This window comes from Caretta caretta, chromosome 3, assembly GCF_965140235.1.
Source record: "Caretta caretta isolate rCarCar2 chromosome 3, rCarCar1.hap1, whole genome shotgun sequence".
NCBI classification, from domain to species: domain Eukaryota; kingdom Metazoa; phylum Chordata; order Testudines; family Cheloniidae; genus Caretta; species Caretta caretta.
The window spans coordinates 120,490,718-120,513,392 of record NC_134208.1 but is presented as its reverse complement, the minus strand read 5'-3'; the positions used below and the strand labels follow the sequence as shown (position 1 = coordinate 120,513,392).

Here is a 22,675-nt window from a genome sequence, read left to right as displayed (position 1 = left end):
GACTCAGGAGGCCTGGATCCTACTCCTGACTCTGCCACTACCTGCTGATGACCTTGGGCAAGTCACTGTCCCATTCTACCTCAGTTTACCCATCTGTAAAAGGTGAGGGTGCTGACCTAATTTGTAAAGCTCTTTGAGATCTATGGATGAAAAGTGCTACATATTCTTATTCCTAGTGCAGCACAGGATTTCCCTTTAAAATTTTCCTCTTAACTAGTGTTTCAGAGTCTGTAACATTGTCACTGAACTTCAAGTTTGTTTTACCTTGTAATGCATAAGCCATGGTGCTTACACGCTTCACCATGTTCTGCTTATCCTGTGGTGTTATTTTACTGGTTGCGACTAATTTATCGCTTTCCTTCACTTTTTCTATTGCTCCCTGTTAAGACCAAAATGCAGGATGATTAAAACAACAATCAATTAAAGGTTATCATATTAGCTTAAAACAGGGGTTCTCAAACTGGGGGTCAGGACTCCTTGGGGGTTGCAAGATTATTACACGTTAGCCCCCACCCCAAACCTTGCTTTGCCGCAAGCATTTAGAATTGTGTTAAATGTATTAAGAAGTGTTTTTAATTTATAAGGGGGGGGGTTGCACTCAGAGGCTTGCTATGTGAAAGGGGTCACCAGTATAAAAGTTTGAGAACCATCGGCTTAAAACAACAACTCGACAGACCCATAGCATGTGTACAAATCTGATTTTGCCTTTCAGTACTTTCCCCCAAAATGTGTTGTTTAATTTTAGATATCTTCTGATTATGCCAGTGGGGGGAAACGGCAGAAGACATGAGCACTGATTACAAGCACACTGAAACAGGGTTTGATACACAAAAGTTAACATACATATTTATAGGAGGTGATAATAGGCCAAGCTTCCAAAATATAATGGAGTTCTAGATGGACCATATCTAAACACTTCCAGCTTCCAAATGCTTCTAGGACCTATTATCTAATCATCCAAGATTTGTGCAATGTAAACTGCTTCAAGAGAACTTATTTCCCAAAAGGACCCATTTACTATCAGTGACTTAATGACGTTTATGTAACCTTTGACTAGTAGGAATATTTAGTCATTTGTACTTTATTTGTGGGAGAATTAAGGTGTGCCTGGCAAATCAGCTACTTAGAATGACCCCCTTTTTTGTGCTCATACAATTCTTTATACTATAATTTTTTCTGTATTAATATTGGTCTATTCTTATATCAGATGGTCACATTAGCTTCATTAGTTGTATAAAGGTAAAGGACATTACGAGCCTCCACCACTATAAACTACTTTTAAGGTTGAATAAATGCTGATGAAAAGCTAGAAATTTCATGATTATTGCTAAAAGAACAATAGTTTTGAAAAAGGCCTTCAAAAAAAAAAATCCCCTCCTCCCCTGAGAATTTCTCATTTGCAAAGATTCCATTGCTATCTTCCTACAGGTTTCCAGCAATATGGACATTAGGTGTATGGGCAAATTAAATATCTGAGTGCAGGACAGGCAAAGTATTGATTTTATACATGCACATCCCTCCCTTTTACTCCCCACTATGCCCCCAACTTCATCTATCCTGTGAACTCCTCTCCCATCCATACTCCACCCCCAAAAACAGTTACCTTGTGAGCTCCTATAATGTCAGGGAAGCAACCAAGAAATCCCTTGTATTCATGATTAGTTTCCATCAGAAAATGGAGATCTTTCCTTGGCTAATAAAGAGAATTCAGCAATTATTAAGAAAGAAATATTTATGTCATATTAATGTCAGAATTGAATAGAAAGTTACACATATTGAACAAGAGCTGTAAGGCCAAAAAAATATCCAGAGGCAAAAGAAAAAAAATTATAACATGAGAAAAAGATTATTGTATTTAAAATTCGCTGCCACCCAATGTAAAGAACACTAGTTCTAGATAAAGACAAGAATTTATGGATTTTGAAAACACTTTAATGTCCAGTCTTTAGCTGGAATACATGTAAAGGCAGTGAAGATTGTCCCATTATTTTTAATATATAAGGCTATATCAGGGAACAGAAGTTCGGGGGCCTCAGTGAACATAAAATCAATAGGGTAAACACTCAATGCCACTTTTAAAAAGCTTGTGTTCCATATTTTACTTAAATTATTGTAGCTAGTAATCTCAAGGTTCCACTGAAGAGTTTTTCCAACCTCAGCAGTGACAAAACAAATCATTATCCACAAATACAGTGCAGATAAATGTACCCAACCAGCTGTTACTTTCAAAAAGTTAAGGTGTTTTAAAAAAAACACACATCACTTCCTAATGTAACGATGGATTTGAAAATAACTTTGGACTCTGGAGATTAAGCATTACATGAACAGTCAGCAGGTCCTAAACAAAGCCAAATTTAAGGCCTGAACACTGAGGCAGGTACAGGATCCATTTTTTAAAATTAGGGACTTAAAAGTTAAACCCAATGAAGTAATGAGACAAAACAATACATATGAGGGGCAGCATGATCTAAACCCAAGCCACTGTCCATACTAAAAGTTTTTGAAAAATTTCCCATCATTGCTTAATGGCATTAGTAACAGTGTGAGACCTAGTAGACAGCCTGTGCTGACACCACAAAGTCGCATTTAATCAGTTGTGGAGATAATCAATTTGATCTGTTGAAGGCCAAGATGTCTGATACAAAGGAGATCCTTTTCTAGCATCATTCTTTCAGCTGACATAGAGAAGAGAAATAATTTATAATGCAAGTTATTTCTCCTGGGGGAATTCTGTGCCAATGCGCAATGCAGAATTTAACATTGAGTGTGGAGAATTTGGTTTCCCCCGCAGAAATGGGCTGTGCTGCTAGCTGCCACTAGGGGATGGTGGACCTGACAGAGCCCAGCTTATACATCGAAGATGCTGTGTGTGTGTTTAGGGGGGGAGGGGGGAAGGGAAGGGAAGAGAAAGGGAGGGAGGGAGCTAGAGGGTTCCTAGCAGCTGCAGTTCCCAGCATGCCCTGAGGGACAGAGATGGCAGTGTGCGGGGGAAATTCCATGCAAGCCTGGGACCAAGCATCAGGCTGTTTCTCCCTCTGGATCCCTGGGCTCTGTGGGGGGGAGGGGTTTCGGGTATCTGGGCAGGGAGGGGCCCTGTAGCTGGGCTCAGCTGGGGGGGAGAAGGGACAGAGAAACAAAACTGGGTTGTCATAGGAGTTTCTTTAACTCTCTACTCCTGGGGTGGAGGGGGGGGGAGAGAGAGAGTGAGTGTGTGTGTTTGTTTTGTTTCAGACATACTTGCTGACAGGTATTTTGAAATAATTACCAAAATAATTGAAACCGGTGTGATTATGTGGTGTTATTATTTTGATAAATAAAGTTTGCAGAATTTTAAAATATTATCCACAGAAATTTTTCATTTTTTTGCACAGAATGTCCCCAGGAGTAAAGTTATTAAAAAACTTAAATTATAAGGCAATTCTGAAATATTGATTTTCTTATGGATGTAAAAATGTATTAAGTAACTCTGCAAGAAAGTCAGAGCAGAAGGAAAACGTGATCAAATCCCATTGTATGTTGTCATGTAATGTATACTGGATTGACTTGCATTCTATTAGAGTTTTTATACCTGTTCTGCCACCAGACTGGCAATTTCTTCATATGTTTTTCCTGCTTCTGTTATTGCTTCATTGAGATCAGATTCTCCTAAAAATATATTTCAAATTAAGGTGGAGTAACAAGTTCACAAATACAGTTGCTGAATAAACAAATGGATTTCAAAATCAGGCTAGTCTCGAGTAATGAAAGCCTGTGTGCTGCTGTAGTTATTATATATTTACAAAAAATATACAAAAGAGAAAGGGAGCAAACATTGTTCAATTCTGGTATACTGGTATCATTAGCGAGGGGATGGCTTTTAAATTACTAACGTGATAAAAAGGCATATTTACAAATTCGGCATTCAATTTGCATAAGTTAACTACAGTGACCGGCGCTTTGTGTTTAACATTTTTATTAATATTTAATATTTTTAATATTTAATATAACACCTATTTTTAAAATATTTAATTACTGCATTTACAAGGAAGGATAGGGATTGTCAGAGGGTAAGATAAGCCGACTAAAGCAGGGGAAGAACCTGTGTAGACGCATTTTATTAAAATTAGGAGAACAAAACAACCCAAAACCCTATAGTTAAAAAGATGCGTGTCTCGCAGTTAATAAATAATGACTTTTCTTTGATGGTCTAACTAGCAGTATTGCTAATCCCAAGCATTCAAAAGTAATGAATCAGGCACCGGAAAATCATGAGATTTCCAAAAAAAACACAAAACACAAAACAAAAAAACCCACCCCACACATTTTGGGTTATTTCTTCTTTGCCATCTGGTTTCTAAGCCTTTAGGATACACTTCAGTCACATTTTCAAACTTTGCTCTTCAACCATGAGGACTAGAGACTTGTTTTTAAAATAAAGGTTGAGATTCTCACGATTGCATGCCTCCCGGAACTGGGGCTTTAAGAAAAATACCAAAATACTGTATGAGCTGGTAACACTCAGAGCACTACGCAGAACAAAGCGTAATAACCATGAAATTCTTCTTAAGGCATTTTTGAGTCTTCCCAAAGAAGGATTGTAATGATTTTCCATCCTGGCCTTAGCTTGTTCAAGTCTTCTTGGCCAACAGAGAGTTATGAAAATGAGCTGGTGGAGCATATCTGACAGGCTACCAGTAAGCATTATATCAGAGCAACTGCACACTATCCCCTTCTCATGAAAAGGGATCCTATCTCCTTTTTTTTGGCCTGACAAATGGTTTGACAGTATTATTATGGATACAAATACATTGAATATAGGGGTATTTCTCCATTTTCTGAAGATCTTATTTACTAAAGACAGAACCTATTATTAATAGCAAGGGCTTAATGTTTGGCAACTGAAGAGATGCACCAGAATAAAACTGATTTATGAGTCATATTTTTACTAAAAGAACCAATTTGAAATTTAGCAGGTGCTTTTTCTCACCTGTGTGAACTGATCAGTGTTAAGAAGAGGGAGAGATATTAAAGTCAGGGTATGTCCTAAAGGAGGAGAGGAAATAAAGGAAGACAGAGTAGCAATCAGATCCAATGTTCAGACTGTTTCATTAGCGTGATTTCAGAAACTGGAGAGCTCCCAGATGTGCACTGCTATAAGCTGCAGAACTTGAGTAATATCTAAATTTCTGACTTTGATAAGAATGGTGTCTGAAAAATGTTTCTCCTTCTCCAATGTTTTAAAAATGTTTAGTCATGCCATTTTCCGCCTGCCTGGAGTTTTGAAATAATAATTTTGAAGGTAGATATCTTCACAATAAAAGACTTCAAGATATGTAATTCAGAGGAGATCCCTTCAGAGGCTTGAACTACAGGGAAAATTTTCAAGGACTGCAATTTCCTAGTTTCGCAATTTCACAACTGCACGAGGGAATCTTTCTGAACATAAAGACAAGCTGCTGTTTAGGCACCTTTCTCCTGGGCTATATTTGAGACAGAATGGAGCACTGGTTGAATTAGAAAAGGAAGTTCTGGGTGGTGCTTCTAATGAGGGCGGGGGGGGAGGGAGAGAGAGAAGAGTATCACAAGTTGATAGGCTTTTCAGAACGCTAACATTTGCCCCTTCCCATCTTAGCAAGGGAGGGTATATGCATGTGTGTTTCTGATTGGGTGGGCAAGGTTATCAGGGACTGCCCCTCACTTTCCTCTTCCTTGTCCATAATGCATCCAAGAAACCTTCATGGACTGGAGCTGGGGAGAGTGGAGCAGAGCAGAGCATAGCTATAGTGTGGTGATAGGGCATCCCAACCCACCTCTTTAGAAAGGAAACAGGGGGTGGAAGATGGCAAGGTACAGGTGGTGTCAGAAGGGGTTCCACAGGCTACCATCAGCAGAGGGCATGAGGTCTTGCCTCTATCCCAACCAAGCTGGTTCACATGATCCTTTCAGTGATAGGAAAGCACAAATACAAGGGAGAAGGAAATGTTTTTATTCATTGTGCAAAATTAAGCAAATGTGTGGAGGCCCCCATAGCACTCAGTGATAGAGGAAAAGTTCAGTTCAGGGGAAAGGAGGATGATCCTCAAGTCCAAGGCAGGACCAGGAGATAGATATGGCAATGTTACAAAAATCCCCATCTCCATTAAATTAGATACACTGGTTTATTCCAATAGGGCAGACAGGTCAGATGTTAATGGGCAAGTTTTTAATCCCTCATTCTGGGCGAGAGTTCACATTTGGGCCAAGAAATTGAAGCCAAATTGGGGGCTGGACCATGTGGTTAGGGCCAAACACGAACAAGAATTTGTAGCTGAAGTTGGTGGGAAAGTAGGAGGAGTTCCAATGCCAAATCTTTGGTTATTCCCTTTACAGGTGGGGCCTCACAGGAATACTGTTTTATTCACTCAAGGCTCCTTAGTGAATCTTCTATTATGCTTGGTCTGCTACTCCTCATTAAATGCTTTTATGTGCAAGGTTAAAATAAATGTGGCCGGGGTGCTCAACTGACAAAGGGTGAATTAGGGGTGAATCTGCCTGAGGGTAGAACTAAGACTTTAGGTCTGTGTGATTTTCAGAGTAAGGGTTGTTATTACTCAGATATGGCGCTGTCCATATCACACCCAGCTTTTGAACGGTTTTTTATAATGTGGGAATGGGCTGTTATTTGTGCAATGTGTTTACCCCAACTGATTACTATTTGAAGCTTCCTGTTCACTAGAGGAGATATGGGCCAGGTGAGTCTGTCCAGCGGCAGGGAATCTTTCAGCAGATGGCAGGATGTTTGGGGTTCCCTTTAACCATAAAGGAAAGAGAAAAGGATTCACATGCAACAACTGACATATTTAGCATAGAATTAGACATAGCAGAAGGGATCCCTCCTCCCTGGGGATAATTAGAGGGCTTATGGGTATTGATTCAGGGAACTAAAAGCTCTTAAAAGCAGCAAACCCACTAAAGAACAGTTACAGATGATCCTAAGGGATCCAAATTTGACTGTAAGGTGGAAATGCCCAGCAGGGCATCCTGTGAAAACCTAGTAGCTGCCCCCACAGGTGTTAAACAGCCCTTGTTTGTCACTGTAACAAACAAGATATGAGAGGAGGGTGGGGCAGGAGAAATGGGGGGAATTCCTGAAGGAGTTCAATATAGTGTCATATTAGCAAGCCAACTGGAGATACATAGATACATTTGGTGTTAACTCAAGTTTTACATTATCAAGAGGATTGATGTATTCAAAAGTGGCCTAAGGGGTGACTTGAAATGGGTGTACACATTAGCTGCCAGTTAGTAAAGTCTGTGCAGCTAATGCAGAGGTTATGCGCCTGTGTGTTGCACTGTTATTAAATATCTTTTCACCACAAGACAAATTCTTTGTATTGATACTGGTTTTGCCAATGCTCTCAATTTCAGAAGGGCAGATTTTGGTAACTAATGCTGTTTGCCAGTCAAAACTGGTTACCAACACCCTGTTCTCTGTGGAACCATAGCTACTGACAGCCTTAAACACTGGCGGAGAACTCCATTGACTCAGACATTCTAGGTTTTCACGGCAGGTTTCTTTGAGTTCAGAGTTAGGAAAGGCATCCGCTCAGGATTGGCCCATTGCCAAAAGCTCCTGGTGGTGAGATATGTGGTATGACTAGTGCACCACAGGTTGGCAGCATCCACCATGGGGCCAGTCCGTCTGTTGCTAGCTGACAGGATTTGCAGAATAATGTGGGGAGTTTTATTAGGGAAACTTGCCCAGGGTGAGAGGACCCAGCATGTAGGTTTGGCACCCCCATAGCCACTCAGATTTGGTTTAGTTAGGGCTTTGCCTATACTTTGCCATTGTAGAGGGAAAGCTGTTTTATTTAAGCCTCCTTTCCTTTACACTGAAGAATGCCACAAGTACTGCAGTGTGGTCCCTGTGCCACGGGAGTACTCTGGAACTGGCTGGTGCATGGCTCAGACAAGGGTCTGTGTTCCTATAGCAGCGATTCCCAAAATAGATCAGACAGCTCACAGGATCATGACAGTGTTAAAGGAACACCTGGATGAATGGGTGTATCCAGTGAAAACTTGGAGGGTGTGCTTGCCTCTGCATATGCATGAGGCAGGCTTTGTGCATGTGTATTTGGGCGTGTTAGTGAACTGACAAGATCTCAATTTGCTGTATGATCAGAAAGGGATTCTTATCTAGGGCTCAGTAAAGTAAATTCAGCACATACTCTCTTTAGGATTGGTGCAGCCTCCATGGGCATGGATTTTTGGATGTTTCAGGCTACTGAAGGTAAGATGTTAGAGAGCCTATGTCTACGCGATGGAGGAGTCAGCAGAGCAAGTAGGGAGCATATATTAAATTCTGTTTCTCATTTTTAGGGGAAATCAGAATTAATGTAGCTCTCTGGATTTGTGGGTACTCAATGGTACACTGGCTTGATAAGCAGGTGGTTACATCAGCAGACTGGTCTCAGCTGGGCTTCAGAGCCAAAGGTCTCTATACCCGCTTGGCAAGAGCAGCATGTTATGGGACATTCCTGTCTCTTTCTTGCACTGATCTGTGGACATTTCACATTGCCTAGCATGCCGATAGTCCATTAGGGAAGACTTATCTTAGTACTTGCACCAGGCTCAATTCGAAAATTAACAGTCAGTGGGATTTAGGGTGGATTACATAGCTATGGCCAAGGACCAGGTTGGTCTGGTCAGAAACACTCACAAGGCAGATGTGTCAGAGAGCTGGCAGACATGCACAAATAGATTTGATCAGGAGAACCATGAAACAAGAAGCTGCCAGTCTTTCTGCCTCTTTTGGATCTGTGATGATGGTCAAAGAGAGCAGGAATGATGTCCCTTAACCATGGAGGGAAAAGAGTCCACTTATCTGATAAAGGATCCAGTATGTGGTTGAGCTATCAAAAAGAAAGACCAGGTTTGACAAGAGTTAGCTGCCAGACAGTTGGGGGGTAGGGGGGAAGAATGCAACCAAGCAATTTGCTGGCATCTCTGTAAATGGCTGCAAGGGGAGAGCTCTGAGGATAAACAGGAGTAGGGGACCCAGGAAGGACTGGTGGACTCCAGACGAGGTGTTAAGTCTTCACATACTCATCTATCCTATCATTTCTCTTCACAGGGGGGAGGGTGATGGGATTCAGCACCAGGCTGACTCATGAATTGAGTGGTGGAGGGTTGGGTAAGGGAGCCAATCCTGATTCTTCGGCTATACGGTGTGAAGCCATTTAACCAACTTTGTGGATGGGAGGGGGAGTGTCTCAGCACCCCCTTTAATATTAAAGTTAAAGCAGCAGGCTGCTGCTTTAAATCCATTCATGTGTCTATGTCCTCATTCTTCTGCATGTCCAGTCAATCACAGAATAACAGCATCCAAACCAGTCATCACATGAGATTGCACACTAACAGCAGACAGCTGAATGACTAGTAGTGAAGAAGAGATTTAAAGCAATTTGTGCACTCCACTTGTTCGGTCTTTTTTTTTTTTTTTGAGAAGTGAGTTTTGAAGCGAAGAATCCCATATACTTAATTTAAGGAAAACAGACTGTTGTACCAGGTGTATTAAGTAGTAAAATATATGGGATCAGGACAGAGGATAAACAACTGGAAGGAAGCAGTTTCTCTTAGCAAGACACTAGGGTGCAACCAGGTATGTCTAAGGGAGTAGCAAGGGGAAGTATCCCTGCCTACTTCCCAATTACCATGGTCTCTATTTTCCATACCATTCAAAGATGCTGAAAATCAAATGACCGGGTTCCTTCGTAAGGCTGATCTGCAAGTTTGCATCCTAGCTTTTAAAGCCACATTCTTTGTTTTCCCTTTACCCTGGTAAAAGAATGTGTGTTATAATTACCAAAGTAACATTTCAGTCTCTTCCCAAAGATTCATGCTACAGGTTTTGTTTGGCTCCAGCCCAAATTTGTATGCAGGACACTTTACATATTTAAGGTCTACGTCAAGTATGGTACAGAAGAACATAAAAATACAGGACATACACCCACAGCAAAGAACCTAATTTCAAATCACAGGTTAAAATGGAATCAGAGTTAACAGGCAGAGTTTATAGAAGGATACAAAGCAAGGAACTAATTAGTAGTAACCAAGCAGAAAATCCCAGTTGGAATAAGTTACTAAATCAAAGGTCTAAAACAATTCAGAATGTCTGTAAAATGCCAGTTAATAAAGTGATCTGAAAGAAAAGTAATAGTTTTAAAACTCAGTGAGAACATTCTACAGACCCCAATCTTTAGGTTCATTTTGGGATGAAATCTGAGAAAGATTCCAATTTTGGTCTGAGAATTTGGGGGGAAGAAGGGGCACACAGGAGAGTGACCCAATGAGGTTCTTCATCATGTTGAAGAATTTTTTCTGCACATTGCTTGTGGAAACACTAGCAGAATTTGAGTGACTATATTTAATGTAGCCAGCAATTCTGCTCCAGTCCTGTGGAAAGAAACGGGGAGTAGAAGCACTGTGCTAATAAATGTGTATTATGAAATACAGATTTGATCTCTGATGCTTCTAAACAGCAAGTTACGTATGTATAATGAACAAGCAAACTGGAAACCTCAAAGTGTGATCATCAGCCTAGTAGAAATGTGCCAAAGTGGAATTTAAGTTTGGCCCAAAATATGGATACTCTATTAGGATAATGCATAAAACACTCCCAACAAAAAGAAGTGCCCACTGATTAGTTTTCATCTTACGCCTCTTTCCCTCCTCCTCACTACAACCCAACATGACAGTCTCCATTTATTAATTGTGTAGATAGGGCTCTTTGAAAAAAAAAAAAAAATCAAAGTGTCTCCAAACCAGGTGAACATAATCCAGTTAATTACAAAAAATGGTTTTAAAATGTCACCCTATACTTTTGTGATGACCGATGTTTTTATATCCACACATTTCTTCTGTAACGTAACACACAAGTATTGGTCATAAAAGACATGCTTCAGTAGATTGTCAGTTAGATCAATGACAATGTTACAAATTAGTATTAGATCAGACTGCCACTGTAAATATCTCAAGTTAAACAAAAATTATTGTAAGATATGTTTGGATCTGAATTCTCATTTGCATTCCTTTTGTAAACATGTCATGCCATTTGAATCTCTAAGATATGGGTACTCAGTCAATACAACTAGATAAGGAAAATGTTACTTATATTGAGATTTAAAAATTAAAAGGTCCCAAAATAATATAACATTTTGACAGCAAAATGTTATATAATAGGACACTTTAGACATAATATTTCTTAAGATGAAAGAACAGTGCAAATGAATATATAAAGTACCTTGGTAACCACTGGTGCCGAAAACCAGTGCCAGACTCTGTAAGGCTTTTCCTATCTTCTGATATTCCTTAGGTAATGCTGAAGAAAAAAAAAAAAAAGTAAAAACGTAAATACTGTTTTACACTTTCACTGAATTATACAGCATTTCTGGTACAAAACAGCTATTCAATATTAAACATTTATTTTTGGGGAAAATGTTCTAGAAGTCCACCATAAGTCATATGTATGTATTACCTTTTATGAATCTTTAATTAAAAAGATAAAATACGGTCTTAATTTAGTCCTTCTATAGTTAGCTCAAAGAGATGCAATAGTATTCGTACAAAGGGTAGTATTGCACATCCATAGCTGAATAATTGGCCATTCCAAACTCATGAAGATAAAAACCTTATTTCACTTATTTCAAAATATAACTGTGTGTAAGTACATATTTTAAAAATCACACACCAAATAAGGATCTGTCTCTGTGTATACAACCTATGTATCTGTCTCCATGTATATAATGAACATGACATATTGTGCATGTGTATGTCTATATCTCTCTCAATATCATATACAGATTACACACACACACACACACCACTCCTATTCCCCTCCCACCCCACCCCCCACTTTTCTAAGAACACTTTGCCATTGCATCTTGAGGAAAGAACTGAAAAGGTCACCATATGTGTCCATACTTGCTTATCTAAAGCAACAAATGTGTTTAAAAAGCTTGATTCAGGTGAAATGTCCTCTACCATGGAAACTTAAAAGCATTCCTTCATTTCTTCTGTGAAGAAACCAGAATATTTTGTGTTTAAATGAACCCCAAAACTGGGGAGGGCATCACCTTATTCTAAATTCATATTCATACAACCTATACAAATGCATTCCAGGAGTACAGAGTTATTTTTTTCTTAAGTGAGCCTTTTAAAAATAAATTTGTTTCAGTGATATATCCTTGACCTGGAGTTAGTAACATGAAGACACAACCTTTTATACTAAGAAATTGTATTAGCTGCAATGTTAAAGGTCTTCATAATATTCTTAAAAAAAAAAGAAAAGAAAAAAGAACCCTCTTAAAAAGATAGCTATCAAGGTTTCAAAATTTAATACTTAAAGTAGGAACTAACAACACTGCATACAATTATAAGGCTAACAAAATGCACTTGTATGTGTATTATACAATTTGGTGTTCTATTATGCCTACACAGCCATGCATGCACAAATTATTTCTTCACAATGAGGTTAGAATTGCTGTGGTTTATGGCTGAATTTTTAAAATTATAAACAGCATGCATAATTCATATACTATAGACTCAAAGGCCTGATGTAATCTCTGAAATGAAAATAATTTTTTGCTTGTATGAGCTGTCCATTATAGAAAGAGTCAGAAGTTGAGATATGTTTGCTTTTTCATTTTTGTTTTTAAATTTGTATTTGGAGAAGTGTATTGTGTGGATAAAAGAGGAACTAAGTAGTTTTCAATTGCTCTGACATTTTAGTGTTCAGACCAAGGTAAATGCCTTTTTACACCATATAGTGGGTCTCTCTGTTAGTATCCTTAGAATACCTTCGTTAGGAGAATTCTTGCTAAGAATTATTTGATGCATCACGTTTTAATTTTTATTTCTTGGGACTGGCATTTCCTATGCATTGTGTACCATTCACAGTACTATCCCTCCGTATGCCCCATTAATCCAACACTCCATCCTCAATTTTCTTCAGTGTGCCAAAGCATTGCCATTCAGTTTTGAGACCTATGCAATCCCCAGCAATGGCACTGTGAATTTATGACAAAGTGGCCACTCCAACAAAGAAAATTTGTATTTCCAATATTTCCTTCTACCACCATGGGTCATTTTAAACGTGTTATGAAAGTGAATATATAAAAAAGAAGGACTAAAGGGATAGCCAAGAACTTTTGGATAAGCTGGATTCAGATATCTAGGGATCCCTGAAATTCCAACTCCTGTGGCACTCCAACCCTGCAAGAATGGAGCTGCACTGCACTCAAGCAAAAAGAGGAGACGGGGACTGCTAAAACAACAAAAGAACAAGGCATGGAGACAGAACCAGGAACTTCTGTTCCATGCCTTGTCTCCTCTTCCATCCAAGATACTGAAGGAGGAGAAAAAAAAAAAGGCAGCGGTTTGTGTGTTTTAGTTTATGCAATTCCTGAATTCTATAGATATTAAGTTTCTTCTTCAGTGCAACTGGTGGGGATATAATGGACACTTTGTTAACCGGAATTTCATTGCAATGGTAAAATATTAACTATATTCCACTACTGTTGTAATGATTTCTGTTCATAAATATTAAAACATTTTCTCAGCTGGCCACTTATTAGTTTATTATTATATTGTTTTATATTGCAGTAACAATAGACCAGGACTCCATTGTATTAGGTCCCTGCCCCATATTTTTGTAGTAAACAAGGAATGCAAAGTAGTTGTCTTTTGGGTATAATAAGACTAACTATAGTAATAAGCATTTTGGAGCTTTAAAATAATAGTTTTTATCTGGAAATAATCATGTTAAGATGTAGTTATTGTTGAGAGCATATATTAATAATTTAGGGTAAAATACAATACAGAGATCTTGCAATTATGTCCAAACCAAGTGTTATAAACTCAAGAAATTTAGTTAAGGTGTAGTAACATTGGGGTGGGGAAAGGAGGGGAAAAGGGAAAGAACATAATGTGCTTTTAAGGTGCTATCTTTTTTAGCATTGTATGCCTTACTAGTAATTTTCAGTGTATGGTTTCATCATAACCTAGGATGTTCTCAAATTCAGTAGACTTAAATACATTTCAAATTTAAATAATAAATACACAAATATATCTAAATAGCAATAAAAAAGCAAGGCAGAGAGGACTTAAACTTGTAAAGTTTCCAAGTGACACTTACGTCCAGTACAACGCTTCCAGTGTTCTTGTCCCACTGTCAGCAACTCTTTAACTCCATCATCCATGGATTTGGTGAATCTGCCTACTGCATCACATTTCTGTTCTCTGTGGAATAAGGGTAATCCCATTACAGACAGATACAGAATTGTTCCAATTTGCTACAATTGGCATTTAAACTGATGCAATGGACTTTTGAACAACTACATGACTATTATAAATAATAACTTTTACAACGCCCAGGAGTGTGTTAAGCATCTCACAGAACTAGTAAAAGAGTGGGGTGAAATCCTGGCCCCACAAAGTCAATGGCCATTTTGCCACTGACTTCAGTGGGGCCAGAATTTCACTCCAGGTCCTTTGCCTGATGCTTCGTTATACTTTCCATCCTTTAAAAGGAGTCTGCTACTGAATTATCATTCTTGCTCTGGATCCTTATGAATAAGACATGGTTTACATAGCTAATCCAAAACATTATCCTTTATGGCAGTCTCGCATATAAAGGATATATGATCATTGCTGTTTTGTATTTTAAATTTTGTGAAGAAAATGCACCCCCAGTGCACTAGCTATACATTTTTTAAAAATTTAAATGTGAAGAATTAAAACAATGGAAGTCTGATTTCTTAAAATGATGGTACACACAAAAACAGCAGCTATATCCGATACTCACACAGACCCGTCTACAAGGAGTGAATCTGATATGCAAATCAGCGTCAAAACTAGACTACCTCTTCAGGGAGAATACAAATATAGTCTCAACCTGAAGATGACTAAATGATTTAGGATAAAGAGCTGCTGATATCTCATGGAAGAAATGCAAATATTTTGTGCTCAAAAACAATCTGCCTGGATTCCAATTTATGTATTTCTCTTTCATTTTACTAAGGATATCTGCATTAAAATATCCATACTTATTTGTATAGCACTGTACACACAGGAATGCGCTGAGCAATTAACAGAGTAGCTCTATAAATGTCCTAACATTTTCATTAAAATTTTTCCCAACTATACCATGTTTTATCTAGTGCCCATGAGACCATTATGATGTAATTATTATCATCTCTATTTTACACAGAGCAAGAGGTTAAGTGACTTGGTCAAAATCACAGACTGGGTCATTGGAAGAGCTGAGACTAGACCTCAAAAGGTTCCTAGATCCCAGCTTTGGGCTTAGTTTACTAGACGTTTCTCCCTGAAATGTCAATTCTTTGTTTGCAATATCCCAACTTGTAACTGGGGAAGTTTCTGTGACTTTAAAACAGGAAAAACAATGAAACAGCATAACTCTTAAAAAGCCTAGATCCTATTTTCATGCAAAGTCCCAAACGCTGAAGAATGCGATAACAAAAAATAAGGCCCGCATTCCAAAAAAAAAAGTTACCCTGTTTATGTGCTACCCAATTAATTATAATAGGACTACATATGAGAATAGGTATAGAAGTAATTGTTTCAAGAATTAGGCCACATGTTTTTAGGATCCTCAGTGAAAGGTGATCTAAATGATTTGACCACTTAATGGGAAGACTGACTTACAATATAATAGTGAAAATAAAATATGCAGAAATGAAGTGTCAATACTTTTTCCTTGGACAAGAGACTAAACCAATAGAGAAGGATATATATTTACATCCCTATGGACTCTACTGAAAAAAATGTTGAAATTAGGATAACTATAAAGTGAGATTTAACCCATATGCCATGAGTGTGTGATCTGACTCCCTTCCAGGAAATAAATGTTCAGAAGACTTAAGTCTTGTCTAAACACAAAAGTTGTACTGATTTAACTTACAAATAAGTAAGTATAGATTTAAGTTATAAGTGCAAGCCCCTTATGTGGACAATTAAGTTGGTTTAAGAGTACTTTAGATTGAATTAGTTTAAAATAGATGCCTTGTTGATTGGCAGATTTTCTACCACGGTGTCTGTTGAGAGAGATTAATAGGGTAGAATGGTTGAGAAAAGAATGGCTAATGAAAAATCAGAGTGGTAAGCCCCAGAATAAATACATTTTTTGTTAAGTATTTTTGAAGTTGCCCTATAACCACCTGCTTTCTTCTATTAAAGGAGATAATTCACAGAAATATTATGAATTAAGGCATACAAACCTACTATTTTTTATTCCCATTATTAAAAGATATATTATGAATGGCATGTACATAGATTGAGACTTGCACTTCAAACAAAAACAAATAATAAGCTTCCTAACTTAGAGGCCCTAACACCTTACAACCTCATCATTTCTCTTTCCTGACAGATGAGAAATGTTATGCCTCTTGATAATATTTTTAGAAACCAATTCTCCTGGAGCTTTATCATCACATCACTCTCTCATGCACACACGAAATCTATTTAGTACCAAGGGTTTTTGTACCACATTGATACCATAGTATTTAAGCACATTATTAAGGGTGAGGATTAACAACTGATTTTGAAATGGAAGAGACCTAGAAGTCCATTTCTCTGCTAGGGCAAGACCATTTCCTTGAATATAGATGGAGTAATAGCTATGTACCACAATGACGTTGCTTTACCCACAAAATACTCAGCATAGGCCTCATATATTTCTAAGTGTAGGTACAGTATGATATTGCTATTATAAACACTTTTCATTTCGTCACATCAGCTCATCCACAAACATTTAATGTTTTCACAGATGTACAGACATTATGGAAATCCATGTAAACACCCATGTTCTACAGTAGATGGGGGGGTGGGGAGATGGGAAGCAAATCATACATATCTCCTCATTTGTCTTTCTAAAACAAGATTATGGGAATTAAAGACAGGAACTGCAAAGCAAATCCAATTTATCACCCTAAGGTTAGCTAAGAGAAGTCTGTGTGCGCGCGCGCACATTCCTTTACACTTATATAGAATTTGCCCAATTTTTTATATAACTTTTTTAAAAAGTTTTTAAAAGTCTGATAATTTAAGTCACTCTTCCCTCATTTGTAATAAATTTCTGCTGGTCCCTCCCATCAGAATGCGTTGCTGAATGAATTAAACATTATCTTTTTCATTTTATGCACAGGATTGTGTGTCTTGTTTGACAGGACTGTCTACCTCACATTAAATTTTTTTGGATACATTTAGTTGCTTTGGAATGATTCAGAACTGCCACAATAAAGAACAAAACAGACCATTTAACTGCCATGCTGGCAGGCTTCTGCACCAATATTCTGCCAGTGCTCATCAACTCCGATTCAAGTTAGTTGTAAAAAAGTCCTTTTAGGATCTGCCTTCAATCTGGTCTTCGATCCTGCATGTGCAGATCTCTGTGCAATATCCTTTTATTGTGTCAGAGTTCTAACACATTTGGAAAGGTCTCCACCAAATCTTAAATTAAGATCACTTTATAAGAAAGCTACCATTTTTCAGTTTCACCTCAGTGACCTACTGCCAGAAGCCCTTTGATGCCACCAGTATGTGTACTCATGCAAGCTTAAATTTTTGTTATATGGATAGTTCTGTAGTTTTCCATCAGGAGATAACATTTTGTAATATGACTGCTGACATGTAGTATCAGTGCAAGAGAAGGGAGTGCCACCTTACATTTCTATCATGTCCAAGTCAGGAGCTTCTGGTTCCATAGTTGAAAAGATCATTACTCCCACAATCTCATCTTTTTCTGCCTTCCTCTTCCCAGTTTTCCATTCCTTGGAAAAAGAACAATGGGACAATGCATACTGTGCAGTGTGATCATCACTGTTTACCCATAGTAGAGTAACATATATCCTAAGCAATGAATGCAACTTCAATGGGAGTTTTGCCAATTCTTCTATAGGGACAGAATTGCAATTTTTTTTTAAAAATGCATTTCATTTTCTATATCATAGCACTAAGTTGAAAATGTGAATTATACATTGTGCAATACATAAGTATATACACAACACAAACTACTTTTCAAATAACCGAATTACAAAAGAAAAATTATGCACATATCTAAATTGTTACATTTTAAAAATTATACACACACACTTATACACACACACAGCAATGTGTGATATCTTTGGATTGTCATCATCCAATTGGTTAAAGGACCGAGCAACTTAATTTTTTTTTACTATAATTTTCCCAGCTGGTCATATTTGTTTAAATAAAAGCAGCAGCAGGAGACAGAGATTTGACAACTGCCACTGTAAAATGCTTAGTTGGAATTATTTTTTTAAATCTTAGATATGTTGCAGCATCAGTTCTCTGTATTTCATGTCACTAGTCATAAGAATGCCAATAGCCAGCCACACAGGTTTTAGCAACAGAAACTGCTGACAAGCTAGAAGGACAACTGCATGACCCTATCTTAGCTAACAGAACAGTTTCTGGATACATGTACACTCTACACATGCACTCCATTTTGCCTTTATTGCTCATGAATACTTTAAATTAAAAAAAAATTCTTCTTTAAAAAAGGGTGCCAGTTATGTAGGCCTAGCAGTCAACATATAACCAGATCGGTACTAGTTCTGGAGCTTAGCAAATGGGCTACCCTCAAGAGAAAAAGAAACAAAATGAGAAGGAACAAGGAAACTGAAGAAGCAAGCTTATGTTCTATGTATATTTGGTCCAACCTCAGTGCAGGGGGCTGGACTAGATGACCTCTGAAGCTCCGTTCCAGCCTTACATTTCTATGATTCTATCATCATGCCACAGATTTGCCTGATCTTGTTACCATCAGGGTCAACCCCTTTTTCTATCTTTTTTAATGCAGTACTACAACCATATACCTCTAAGCTCTGCTGCAAAATGAATGGTTTCTGGCAGCAGAACAGTACAGATCACTAGGACCGCACTGACTGATGAGTCAACCAACAATAATGGAGTTCAGCAGAGTCGGATCTGATCAAGTCCAACAGTCACAGAAATCTTTGGAAGGGCACATTAGTTTATTTTGTTAAAGAAAGCAAAAATTCCCTTGGGTTGTCTTTTTTTCACCCATTTTTAGATAACTGCTACTATTAGAGTTTTGCTCATTCTATTTTTCTCTTCCAGAAATATCACTAACTGGAGATACAATGTGTGAGAGGAGTGAAGGGGGAGGGAGAATTAGAAATGGTTATTCTGCTAATTCTGAAAAAAATCTACCTTAGAATACCTATCTATTAGGACAGATGGCAATAAAATTTCATTAGGCAAACCTATTCCTCTTCTAAACAATGAACCAAGTCTACCAAACACATGGCAATTTACAGCTTGTCTATTGCCCACTGGGGGGCAGACAGAAATCAAAACATTCATTATCTATCTGTAGGCTACAAAATTTAACATCACTCTCCTGTACAAAGTGAGCTCATCAGTCCAAATCCCTTTCTTTCATCTCTCTTTTCTGACTGTAACAAGGCTGAATTTTCTCCTACCTTCTCATCCCGGAAATTGAGGAACTGCTGAAAAACTTCGCTTTCTGAAACAACCGGATGACGACACATCCTGGTCATCCAACCCTGCAGCCTCTCCATGCGCATTTTGATAAATTCTTCTTCAAAGCGCCCTGCAATATACTGAATAATAACTACTACATTTCTGCTTTAGCAGCATCCACACGTATCTTTAAAATAAAAACAGGCTCATTTCACCTTAATTTGATGGATTGTGAAACAGCTACCTTTATGTAATTTCTGTAGCTTGGAGAATTAGAACTGTAGAGTAATAGGCATCAGCTGTTGGTGAGTAGGATTGTTATTTTTAAATAATGGCCAAGACACATTTTAGAGAGTTCTCTTGTTTTGTCTGATTTTGAAACAGAAAAGGATAATGGCACGTCATTTGTATGTTTTCCAGAGAACATAGCTAATTAGTTGACCCAAGACACAGAATTGACAGGCGTGCTCAAATTGCAGGCCTTTGATTAATGCAATCTATTCAGTTCTTCAGTCAAGAAGATAACAGAAACAGATATGAATTTCTGAAGAAAGTGTAGAAACAAGATAGAGTAGCATTTATTTGTTAAATATGGTAATATGTCATGTTTATAATGCTTTTGAAAGGTCCAACATCCATCAAGTTCATACATGGAAGGCAGTTGCACAAAAGACAACACCCACCAACACCACCAAATAAATACCTTTTCACTTCTTCAAAATGTATAAATATTGTATCCACCAACATACCAAGTTGTTTTCCCCCACAAACTAGAAAAGATGAAGCTCAAAGAATAGCAAAGTTTGGCATTTATGAAGTGCCAGCTCTTTGTAACTACAGAGATATTTAGCACATATCATTGAAACTATTACATTTTAAAAGTAGGTAATTGATGAAACGCTATTTCTAGAGAGTAATTTCTGCCATTGTGTATTGATAATTACCTTTGTTTTGTTAAAATTAAAAAGACAATATCATTTTATAGTTAAAATTGGAAAAAACAAACCTCATTCATTTGATGAGTCCAACATAGTACACAATAGTATACATTTGAAAAGGTTAAGGCATTGTTACAGCATACTAACCGCTCTGATCCACATAGCAATGTAGATAACAGTCCTTGAAGGAGTACACTTTTAAAAAAATATATACATAAACTTGACATAGGTGCATGGCAGCAGCTTAAAACCCCCACAGAAAACTCAAGTGGTGAGATACAAACACAGAGCGGAGCATGATAGACATGCACAGAGCTATTGAAAACAATAGGAAACTACATCCACACTTAATGGCATCTAGTCAATTAACAGAATAATTTAAGACTGAAAGATGAGACAACATATTCCATAACTATAACTTGCTTTATCATCCAGCTGCACTAAAGCTGCAGTAGCGTCTGAGTCAGTGTACGGAGACATGAATGGTAACCTACTTGGAACCTTTGCAAATCATATCCATAATCCATAGCAACCAGCAAAAACAGAATTCCTGTTATAGTTCTTGTCTAAACAAAAGTAATAGTTAGCTGGCACAGTAGCAGGCTTTCCAAAGACTAGTGTCTAGAATAGCTTTTTTTCTGTCCAGCCGTCCTCTGAAAGAAGCCTCCTGAGCATGCTGAAAGATATTTACCATTTTAAAAGAAAGTTTTATTTAAGCTAATTTCTAAAGGAAATAAATACCCTTTTCTTGGCACAAATTGAGAAAATCACCCTTGCTCACAGAATACCAAAGACAAAAGGTTAACTGAGATGCCAGATTCTCTTTTGAGTCTTTTATGATCCGATTACAATGAAAGCTAGACACACATCAGGTCTTCTGGGTTCTTTTTAGTTCATGTGCACGTGTTTAAATAAAAATACTGGTGCAATTCTAAGCATAAGGCTAGCTAAGCAAAAACAAAATCACTTCCTCACTTTTCAATTTCCTCGGCATTTATCCCAGCATTTGCATCAATGCTCAACTTTCTTCACACACTGAGAGGCTGTTGCATTTTCAGAGGTACAGAGAGCCACATGGTTGGCTGCATGCCTGCGTGTGTGTGTGAAAGTCTCACCAGAAAAAAGAGGAAGCAGCAGCATTAATTAAATATAAACAGAAATTACATGTTTTCTTACAGCACAGGTCTCCACTTTCCACTAAATGCACAAATCACTGCACTTGTTAACAAATACATTCCTGGTTAATGTGCCACAGAATTCTACCAAAAGGCACAGATTCTGAGATTACACATGACTATGATGACTGAGCTGCTGAGATCACTGAGGGTCCAATCCAATATCCATTGAAATCAAGGCTCCCATTGATTTCAAAAGGGTTCGTGTCAAGCCATTATTGTTTAGTAGCACTAATCAGGGCAGAGGGTTAAATAAATAGAAAACACTTTTCATGTGACCTTTTTTGGCAAGTGTGAAATTAAACTATTAAAAACCCCATATGTAACATTTTACTTATGAACAGAAAAGCAACAGCATACCCTCTGTCTGAGGGTCCTGCCTCTCCCCCGCACCAATTTTCACTTTTATTATTTTTCTCTTTCCAACTGAAAGGCCCCTGTGTCATGATAATGGTCTCTCTGAATCATGGCACTCCCAAAACTGTCCACGGGGTTGTTTCAGAACGATGAGACCTTCTCCACTACCAAGACTGAGCACACTCCTCCGTAGTGCTTAGTTGTCCAGCCAGTGGCAAAAGGATCAAATCTGAGTTTTGAACAGATCTTGACATATGCCATGAGTTAGACTATCATCAAGCCACCATCACCAAAAGAAGAATTATTCTGAACACTTTTCAAAACCATTGATAAATAAGGAGAAGGTCACTATCAGGTGAGATTTTTTTCTTTGAGTTCACAGCTGGAATATTTACCTGTGACTTGCTTGTCAGGAAGAGACGGGATTGGAATGGCAAATCCAAATTTAACCAGAAGACGCTCATATAACCAATCAAAGTGTTTATATCTGTGGTTGACAGATCGATTAGTGTTCTGTGGAACAGGCAAAAGAAAATTCTGACTTTTGATGGATCTTTTAAAAAACTGAAGTAAAGTCACAACAAATGGTTAATGTGATTAACTAGCTCAAGTAAAGCTTTAGCACAAAGTCTCAAAATAGTTACTATTTAAATACAGGTTTCAGAGGGGTCGCCATATTAGTCTGTATCAGCAAAAACA

General features: G+C 37.9%; 1 protein-coding gene across 5 annotated transcripts in view; it reads right to left on the bottom strand.

The window, feature by feature from the left end:
- The window catches only part of SNX9 (sorting nexin 9), a 101,249-nt gene that overhangs the window by 13,227 nt on the left and 65,347 nt on the right, over positions 1-22,675 (bottom strand). For all 5 annotated transcript variants that reach the window (XM_048844132.2, XM_048844133.2, XM_048844131.2 and 2 more), the window contains 8 exons: positions 22,372-22,489; positions 19,506-19,636; positions 17,704-17,807; positions 14,153-14,256; positions 11,261-11,338; positions 3,569-3,645; positions 1,604-1,693; positions 265-379 (listed from right to left, as the gene is read on the bottom strand). In XM_048844132.2, the coding sequence (XP_048700089.1) occupies positions 265-379; positions 1,604-1,693; positions 3,569-3,645; positions 11,261-11,338; positions 14,153-14,256; positions 17,704-17,807; positions 19,506-19,636; positions 22,372-22,489 (817 nt within the window). The remainder of the gene's footprint in view (positions 1-264; positions 380-1,603; positions 1,694-3,568; positions 3,646-11,260; positions 11,339-14,152; positions 14,257-17,703; positions 17,808-19,505; positions 19,637-22,371; positions 22,490-22,675) is intronic.